Here is a 10,485-nt window from a genome sequence, read left to right on the forward strand (position 1 = left end):
TGAGATTTAGAATTTGAATTAAAATTTTAAATTGTAAAATATAAAAGTCAAAATTTAGAAAATCACACTACTTCTAATGATAATTTTGAATTTTAAAGAACATCTATTAGGAATTTCAAAGGTGGAATGTAAAACATTAAAAAATGTGATTTCATTCAAAGTCAAAATCTGGATTTAAAAAAAAAAATCTTGATAATCATGACACAAAGTGGCTGTGTAAGTCCTGTCATGTCCTCTCTTATCTAACACAACAGGCAACAAGTTTAAGAAAGAATAAAAGCTGATTTGGGTTCAGCAAAGTTGGCTTTTCAGTAAAAGTCTCTGGATAAACTTGATTTTACTTTTGATAAAACTTGTAGAAAAAAAAAACCCATACATTTTCCTTTGTAAGAAAAGTATATTGGTAACAATTTCTACCCTGATTACAAATTCTCCATCTGCATGAACAGGCCAAATTTGTACCATTTTTGAATTGCAGTTGGGGGGGGGCGCACAAAATCAGTCCAAGGGCCACAAATGGCCACCGGGCCGCACTTTGGACATCCCTGGCCTACATGAAGTCAGAAGACCTATATACGTTTTTAACCTTCACGCTGTGGAGGAGTTTTTCTCTAAAACCAGCCAATCAGAGACGGATCGTCTTTCATGCCACCTCTCTGCTGCTCCGCCACTCCACACTCTTTAAGGCCCATTTGTCAAAATAATTACACTGCAAGTAACAGCGGCCCGTCGTACAGTAAACGTACAACTAAAGCAGCAAAAAGTGACATACTAATAGCAGAACATGCTGATTGCAGCCATGCTGCAGAGAGTCTCCATCCTCCCTCTCCCTGTTCAGAGTGAGCTGCTCTCTCCCGGTTTATTTTGAGGCGGTCTTATCACAGCTGTCGTATCGCTGGTGGCCGCCTGTCCGAAACCCCTCGCCACTCTTTCCCTTTTCTCTTCTGGACCTTTGTCCCGGTAAGACCCCGTTTGCTTGTGACCCTTCCTCTTAGTGGACTGTCTAACACAAAAATATGAGCCAAAGCCGTTTGCTGGAGCCGCTTCTGTCGTTCTCTAACTTACTAATGTGTGTTTCGCTGCATGTGGTGACAAGCTGACCGAGTTTGTTGGAGACGAGAAGCTGCTCAGCGCAGTGAGCGTCATTTGTTTACGACAAACAGATATTCCCTTGTTGGAGGAAACATTTAAATATCTTACTGAGAACTTTGTACCCAGCCACAATATCTCCAATACTTTCTTTATTAATATTTGCTTTTTTAACCTCCTTTCAAAATATCGAAGCGAGTCTCTCACATAAGCCTTTTATGTGAATATAAATAGCCAAAGAACTTGTTTTCACTGACCCCGACATCAACAAGATGTTGGATTAGAAACAACAAAAAATTAATAAATAACGTGCCCATATTAAGAAGTTCCTAAAATAGCTTGTGGGTCTGGAACAGGTGCCGTGTGCTCTGCTTGTGAAAGCGAAGGCTGCGTGAAGGCAGGACTAATTTTATGCACCGCAGACGGGCTCTGACTGTGAGTGTGCACAACACAGGCAGGCAATGTCACTTTATATCACACTATTTGCTCTCTCCTGATTGGTTGGACAGAAGAGCTGTTGCCAGAAAAGGGCGATGTTTCTCATACTCTGCGTCAAAGCAACGTGACACCCTGACCAGCATCTGATGTTTGGCGCTGAATCTCGTTTGTCGTACGTTTACGTACATTCTTGTATCCTGCGAAAAGTTAGGATGCTGTGTAAAACTAAAAAAAAAACTGTTATCATTATTGTTTTCAATATAATTAAGTGAAACTCGGCAATATATCAAAAGTTGGCGGATTTGTTTTTAACTTATGCAATATCAAATGAATTTTGAAAATTGCATTTGTATTCTGTTTTTTAATGTTTAGCAGTTTTTTTCTCATAGTTTTGGGGTTTTAAAAGAAGAAAGGGAATCTGATATGGTTTAAGACGTAGGTGTGACTGGTTGGCTAGCATGATATTGTAACAATATATTATATTATTGTCTAATATTTAAAAAAAAAAAACCATAGTTTATTGCTCTCTGGCATCTTGCTTTGAGTCTGAGAGGTTTTTCCTCTATGAAACATGTCATTTATTTAGTGGAAATATTGCTGTTGAGACTTAATGATAACCTTTTTCAACCTTTATAGCTCCACAGTTGAAAATGAGGAGCTGACATTCACAGATGACATTGAAATAAAATCCAGTCCAACATCATTACAAAACACTTAACATTTGGTCAAAATGGATGACTTGTCCATTCTGTGTGCCTGTACGATCACAAAGCTAACATGCTAACATGGATGTTTTAAATGGTGAGAGAAAGCCACCATTTCAAACATCGCAAAACATCCATCTCTAACTCAACTCACTGACATTAACAGTATTACGCAACATAATATCACTGTCTTACCTTTTCTCATTTCTTCCTGTGGACTATCAGCTTCAGCTAAGTCTGATGTGGTTGTTCAGATCAAAATGGCGGAAGAACAATGAGGTTTCTTCTTGACGTCAACAAACAGCGTCTGGGTTAAACAAGCACTTCAGCGTTTTAATTATTTATTTATTGTCTCTGAAACAAAAAGCAGCAAATACATAATAAGTAATAAAACTGACTATTTCAGATCTGTGAAATTGATAAATATGCAACAAAATAGCTTAAATTGCAGCAGACATATTTGTCATAATGACATTTCTTATGAGATCTTTCTCTCGCCGTTTCCATGTTGAAACGTTGTCGTGCCCTCCATTGCAGAGCCGCGTCGCTCCCTCGTTTGCGCTCGCTGAGGATTATGGAGGCTTGTCAGGAGAGCGGCCCCGCCCCCACCGGTCCTGGAGCGTCTCCGGCCCAGGATCGCCACATTGACCTGACAGAGGACCTGGGCCAACAGCTGGAGGACATCATTAGCACCTACCAGGCAGCCCAGATTCCAGCTGAGCCAGAGGACATCGAGGAGGTCACAGCTGCCAAAGAGCCAGATGCCCGCAAGGACCAGAAACTAGAGAAGAAAATGCTCAAAAATCTAGGTCTCGTTATTTCTTCTTTCCTGAACGTTGCATCGATTTTAAGTTCCATGGCTTCGGATTCAGCTCAGTCAGCAAAAGTCCTGTAGTTTTACTGAAACTGATAGTTGTGTAAGCTCATCTGTACCTTTTGTACACCGTTTTAGTCATTTTAAGGGATTTTGTTTTTCCACAGTGTGGGTTACACAGCTTGTGTAATTTTACATCTTTACACATTGTTGACAATGATGGATGATGTCTGACTGCTCAGGTAAGGAGGCCATGCTGTTAATGCAAAGTTTGAACAAACTCGACACTCCAGAGCAGAAACTGGAAACCATCATAAAGAAGCACGCTGAGCTGGTGAGTAACGGGAAAATCAACGTGCAGCTGCCCACATTAATTTGATGAACATTTGATGAATGTGTGTGTGTGTGTGTGTGTGTGTTTCTCCAGCTAGAGGAGCATCGCAGTGACCAGAAGCAGATGAAGACTCTGCAAAAGAAGCTGCTCCAAGTGATGAAGGAGAAGGACCAGCTGCAGAGCGAGCACAGCAGGGCGGTGCTGGCTCGCAGCAAACTGGAGGGGCTCTGCAGGGAGCTGCAAAGGCACAACAAGACCTTAAAGGTACGTCACTTCTGACGTCATTCAGAAACATTCAGGCGTAAACAAACAGAGTCAAACCCGAGCGCCGTGCTGGTGTTAAAATAACAGGTGGCGTCTACATAAACCGCATTAGAAAGCTCAAGATCCGCACAGTGGTTTGCAAAAGTATTCACGCCACTTGAACTCCGACTTTCACACTTTACTTCTTCAAACTTTCGCATATTTTGTAGGGATTGTGTGTGAAAGACCAACACGAAGGAGTACAATATCGCAAAGTGGTAGGAAAATGGACGAAGGTTTTCAGAAAACTTTGAGTATTCACTCTTTAATACTTTGCAGACGGAGCCACCATGGGCTGCAAGTATAACTGTCTTGACGTTTTACCTGAGTGAAGTTGGCCGCTCCATCTTCTTCAAATTAAACGAAATTGGTGTCAAATGTTTGCGCCAGTTTGTGTAGCAAAAATGTTTTGTTTGAGCCGCTATTATGTTACGTTTCTCGAGGTCATCAAAGGTCAACCAGCCCCCACAACATTTACAAATTCACACAAAACATTATGTCGATCAACTGTGCTAAGTTTGTGCTGGTCTGCGCTGTAATAAGTTTTAGTTTGAGCTGTTATAAATTTTAAAAGATCAACCTGCCGTCTCCACCACTGCTTTTGGAGGCACCAAGCAGCTGGAGAAAATGATTAGAAATCCTTCTTTGTCCTATATAAATCTCAAAATAGTGTGAATTTAAAAATGTTGTTTTGGTTTTCTGAAAAATCAGGCAAAATAGGAAGTAGCATGAATCTGATTACTTATAGAGTTTTCACAAGTTATTACCAACAAAAAGTGATGCACTTTAATTCAGTTTTCTGTCAGGCGGTCGGTTTTCTCAGAACGTGTTGAGACGTTGGTGAAAAACTCTTCCTCTTCTCGGAAACCACTGGTACTGTGGAAATGCTGTGCTAAATGCTAACGCTCCTCCCTGACCCGCAGGAGGAGACGCTGCAGCGGTGCAGAGAAGACGACTTAAAGAGGAAAGAGATCACCACCCACTTCCAGGGGACCCTGAGCGACATCCAAGCCCAGATAGAGGAGCACAGCAGCCGCAACACCAAGCTGTGTCAGGAGAACGGCGCCCTGGCAGAGAAACTCAAGGCCCTCATTGCACAATACGACCAGCGAGAGGCGGTATGGAGCTTACCACACACACAGCCGTCGACTCTGTGCCAAACTAAAGAGCAGATACAGTACATCACAGAAAGGTCAAACCGTACTCTCACTCTGCGCCAGAGGGTGGGGGGGGGAGTACACGTTAATTTGATGCAATGTGCTCACGCAATCCCTGACGCATCTGCATCCATGCATTCATTACCTGCAACTTTCACCCTGGTCTTACTTCTATTAGACACAGTAGTCCAGCCAAAGCTTAATCCGAGCGAGAAGTGAAATTTCTCTCTGCGTGAAAGCGACTCATAAATCCCCTTGATTGTCTACCAGAACTTGGAAAAAGTTTTCAAGCACAGAGACCTGAAGGAGAAACTTCTGGAAACCAAGCTAGAGCAGGCCAATCTGATCCTGAAGGAGGCTGAGGGGAAGCACAAGCTGGAGAAAGAGCTCGTACGTCCAGTGAATCACGTTTGGGTTGTGAGTAAATGTGAGTCTGCATGTATTAACGTGGGATGTGTCGATACCACAACAGCTTCTTAAACAAGTGGCGGAGTACAAGCTGCAGCTGAGCGGCCTGAAGGAGCAAGAAACAGACATGAGGAGTCAGGTAGGGTTGCCATCTGCAACATTTGTTTGTTTTATTTCAGTTTTAGATTGTTTTCCTTCCAATGTTTTCGTCAACTCTTCCCAGCTTGACATGTACTCCAAAAAGTTTGACGAGTTCCAAGGTACGGTGTCGAAGAGCAACAGCGTCTACAGCGGCTTCAAACAGGACATGGACAAAGTAAGAACGGCTTTTTGTAATGTTTCCTTCTAGTTTCCCATCACTTGCAAAGTTGAAGGAAGCAAAAAGAGAACGATCCACCCAGATTTTTAGAAACAAGAAAAGTGTTTTGCAGTGTACTATGTTTGTATTGTATAGATGGCCAAGAAAATGAAGAAGCTGGAGAAAGAGTGCCATTCATGGAAGACGCGCTTTGACAGCTGCAACAAGAATCTCATTGACATGGTGGCTGATGTAAGCAACAATTTTCAACAAACTTGAGTGTATTATAAGGATTTTATAGACCAACACTACCTCCCCTAACACATCAGACAAGTTAACTGATAAACCAAACGGAAAACACCTGCTACATCATCCCAATTGTTAACGAGGCGGCCTGCGGTAGAATTGAGCTCTAAGAACGTTTAGCGCCTCCTGCTGACACGACAGCACTTTTAGGTGGTACAGGTCAACAAATGCACCAGTTGTATACTAACAAAGCAAAGCCTTCATAATTTGAAAGTATGTTAACAATCAGTGTTTGAAATATTTACTTAATAATCTACCTCAGCTGGTTGTTTACAGCGCAAGCAATTTCCGGTAAGCTTCTTACATGCATCACGGACAAATGTTGGCGATTGAGTAAAGTCTACTGGCGCGTTCACACCAAACGCTTTGCGCCCGTCAAAAATGAGTTCGACTTGTGTACACTTTGACTGCGGAAGCTTGACAATTCACTCTACCCCTAGCGTTTCATGCGTCTGGTTTACATTCAAAGTCTAAGTTGAGGCGCGTCAGACGTGTGAGATAGCCGTCTGTTGTTTTCTGTTGGAAGCTCCAAGCAGTTCAAATCACACCGTGCTAGACACTCAAAACGTGCCACAATGGTCTTGACGCACCTCCACATAGACTTTGAATGTAAACCAGACCCGCTTGACAAATTAAACACATTTGGCGTGAACGCAACATAAAACTTCAAGAGTCCACAACTCCAGGAAGCAATCGTGTCTCAATAGCTGAGGGTCCAGATCCTCCGTATGAAGTAAAGCACAGCGTACGGAGTGGCTTTTTACCAGGCTAAGTTAGCAACACAAAAATTCCACCAATTTCCAACTTGCAAAAGGAAATTGTTCAACTCTGGTGTGACATCATTCCCTGACCTGACGTCCGACTTCCCAGGTAAATCTAACGTAGCATAATTGAGATAAACTTTGTCGGCATCGGCCCTGAAATAAAATGCTGCTCAGGGTCTCATGCACCTAGCACATACATTTTCAATAAAAACATTGATGTTTGTTGTTGTAATGTAAGAAAATACCTCAGAGAGAATTGCAAGAGTTTTGTCTGTGTCATCTCAACAGAGAACCATCAAGGAAAAGGAGTTTGAGCTTCTCACTATCAAGAACCAGAAGCTCGAAAGTCTTTGCAGGGCTTTACAGGAGCAAAGAAAGAATCTATCTGAGCAAGTACAGGGAGCTCAACCAGACAAACACGCTGATGAGCAAGCGCAGAAGGAAGGCGGTGATGTGCCGGAGGCTCCTACAGATCAAAAAGAGGATCATCCAGCTCAGGACACAGGAAACCCCGCCTTCGCTGAATCGCCAGCGCAAACAACTCCACTAACCGAGGCACTGGCTAAACTGAAGGCTGAGCAGGCTCTATTGAAAGAGATTGCTGGTTCTTTCACAATATTTCACACTTCACCCACAGAATCAGCAGATAGTCAGTCACATGGACTCTCCGAGGGCATCGAAGGGCCAGAGAAGAAGCAGGGAGAGGAGAGCAAACACCAGGACATCCACAAGGATCAAAATCAAGAACAGCGAGATCGGGAGATGGAGTCAGTTGATTAATGCAGAAACCGCTGCGACAGAAAACCCGCTGCATGTGAGAATACAAAAAATATTAATAAAAAAAACCCAACGTGAGCTTTGTCTTTATTGTCCGTTCATTATGCCATGAGTAAAGGTTGAGGTTGCGTTTAGATTTTACCACAAGAAAATCATACACGTGGAGTTTTAAGCATTGTTGAGAATAGAATGAGCCTTTATTTTTAGGCCAACATTTAGAACTTTACATGAAGAAAGTGAGATTAAAACTCCTAGAACTGCAAAAGGGAGAGATGCCCAAAACCCACCTAGAAACCAAAAAGTTGAGCATCTCTCGTTCTGTGGCCTAATGAGAGATGCCCAACTTCTAGATGTCTCTCATGTTTGGAACAGAAACAGCTGTCTACGTCTGGCTAAAAAGGGCTAAAGAGACTGTACGTCTGCACAACTAAAGAATACCACCACAGCGGGAACTCTCATTGGGTATTAGGTAGACAGTACTGCAGGGGAGACCCTTGTTGACGCCAAAAGCGTTTTGAGCGTCAGGCGCGTCTGGTTTACATTCAAAGTCTATGTGGAGGTGCGTCGAGGGCCGTTGCGGCGCGTTTTGAGCATCTGAAGCGTCAAGAGTGTTCACTGGAAAACATCGGGTAGAGCTAATGCATCTGAGGTGCTCTTGAGGCACCTCCACATAGACTTTGAATGTAAACCAGACGGGTGAAACATTAGGTCTAGAGCAAAATTAGAAGCGTCTGCATTCAAAGCGCAGACGCATCGAATTTGAAGTGTCAGATGTGCTTTTGACGCAGTAACACTTTTGGTGTGAATTAGACCTTCAGAACTGCCTCAAGTCTTTGTGGCATAGAGTCAACAAAGTGGCAGAGACATTCCTCAGAGATTTTGGTCCATATTGATGTGATTTGTTGGCTGCACATTCATGACATCAATCTTTCTTTCTACCTCACCCCAAAGCGCTCTGTTGGGTTGAGAACTGGTGAACGTAGAGGTCATGGCATCACAATGACCTTGAGCTAAGCATGCATTTTCTAATTTACCAAAAAATATTTCAGAGAAGTTAAATAATTATTTAAAACGTGTTATGCAGTTTTTCACAGACTGGCCTCTTGAGGACGTTTGAAGTGTAAAAAGTTACGTATCTCTTTGAAGAGCCACATTTGAAAAAGTACTCGACTAGTTTTTTGTGCCAAGACGCTCACATGTTTTGCTGAAAGCAGCAGAGCTCTGCTGGACCTCACTGAGAAAGAGAGCAAGGAAGGTAGGCGGGCAGCGTTTTGTGAGGCCAGACAAGCGCACATAAAAATAGACGACGGACACAGTGTTCTGCAGTTGGCTGCCAATTTATGGGGGCAGCTTGATTGGTGGACGCAGGAGGCCTGTCAGTCAGTACATCAGAGTCTAAATGCATGTATTTTGTGTCAAACTGGTTTTTGAAAGGAGAATATCAGTCAGAAAATGCAGAGAGAGCTAAACCAGTCAAATTTGTAACAAGGTGTTTTTTTTATATGTGTAAAGCTCTTTGTCTTTATTCTTTACTGCAAATTATCCTGTAGACAAAAATGCAGTTTCATTAGTACAATTTTGTATTTTCATGTGAAACGTTGAAATGCTTTTTTTAATTTTTGATTTCCATAACATATTTCAAAACATTAACCAGAAACTACTACACCTTATGAATTCCTTGTACGTCAATTTTTCCGACTTACTGATTGACAACTATTTCTAATAAGTCACAGTAAACATTACCACCAAGTGTTTAATTGACAAATCTAAATTGAAGATAAAGACACATTTGGAGAATGAAGTATGAATTTTTACAGCTGGATTAAAAAAATATACAAAGTAGTTTACAATTGTGTCAAAAAAGACTCCTAATTGCGTTTTGTGTGGGTTTTTTTTTTGTGGTAAATTACATTACATGATTACATGGCATTAGAAAGAAAACACGTTAAAAAGAATACGTTTAAAAAAACATTAAAGTAAAGAGGGAAAACTGAGGGAAATACAAAGAGATTAGCTCAAATGAACTTGAATCAATCACTTAATGCCTTATGGTGACTAAAGGCATTAAGTGATACTGATTTAAAGAACCAGAAAACTTTAAACTTTACACTAGCTTCCATTTGAAACCAACTCTTAGGCCCAAAATTGGGATAAAATAATAATTTATATTAGTATCATAATCAAAAGAGTGTGAAATCAAATACATGCTTCCTCTAGTCATGTTTGACTTGGCAAATTTAGCTTTAGCTCATTTCGCTAAAGCAAATTGAAACCTTTACTCTTTCATTTTGATGCTAATAAAAATAGCTTCCAGCTGCGCTGCTTTGCGGGAAGCAGTGGGGAAGAAATTTCGACAGCTAAGGGCGAATTATTAAAATATGTTTTGAGGAACGAAAAAAAGCCCCGTAACATCAAGGCTGCTGTCAGAAAGCTGAAGCTTTATTAGCTTTTATTGGGTGCAGCTAACGTGGCCCAGGTGCAGAGAGGCAATGAATTATGACTACTTACCGCGAAGTGTGAAAACGCTGGACGGAAACCTTCAGCTAAGCGGTCATTTTTATCGGAATCGCCACTTATCATCGCCCAGACAGGAGCGTGAGTCTGATTAAATGTGCCTCGGTACGGATAGGTGTGCCGTCCATTTCTGAACGGCAGTATTTCATGTCCGCTTTGTTCTTTGCAGAAAGTGACACTGCAGGAATATTTTTGGCAGAGGTAGAAAGACATCGCTGGTGATACTCTGTCAGTTCTCCGGTCTGCATGTTTACACGTTAAAGATTTGACCTCATAAAGAACTGGACCCGCCTCTGACGGTCACTTTATAAATAAATTGTTGCTTCCTTTTACCTTGAAAAATATATTCACACCCCTAGAAATGTTTCAGTTTTTTTTTTTTTTGCTTATACTGCAAAAACACAAATTCCTAAGTATTTTTGGTCTAGCAAATAGATCAGAACACTTGAAATTAAATTAAACATACAAGTAACTTTCCAGCAAGATATATTTGCTCGTTTTATGTCAATAAATCCTTAAAACGGTTGAAAAAGTACTAATTGTAAGTGAAATAAAGAATGGAACTTGTACTCTTTCAGC

General features: G+C 41.5%; 1 protein-coding gene across 1 annotated transcript; it reads left to right on the forward strand.

Moving 5' to 3' along the window:
- Positions 1-854: 854 nt before the first annotated feature.
- txlnbb (taxilin beta b) lies at positions 855-7,470 on the forward strand. Its single transcript, XM_008399017.1, has 10 exons — positions 855-960; positions 2,769-3,040; positions 3,288-3,379; positions 3,473-3,643; positions 4,606-4,800; positions 5,110-5,229; positions 5,312-5,386; positions 5,471-5,563; positions 5,702-5,797; positions 6,904-7,470. The coding sequence occupies exons 2-10, from the start codon at positions 2,806-2,808 to the stop codon at positions 7,393-7,395; spliced, it is 1,569 nt and encodes a 522-aa protein (XP_008397239.1). The 5' UTR covers positions 855-960; positions 2,769-2,805; the 3' UTR covers positions 7,396-7,470.
- The last annotated feature ends 3,015 nt before the right edge of the window (positions 7,471-10,485 follow it).

Source organism: Poecilia reticulata, linkage group LG22, assembly GCF_000633615.1.
Source record: "Poecilia reticulata strain Guanapo linkage group LG22, Guppy_female_1.0+MT, whole genome shotgun sequence".
NCBI lineage: Eukaryota > Metazoa > Chordata > Actinopteri > Cyprinodontiformes > Poeciliidae > Poecilia > Poecilia reticulata.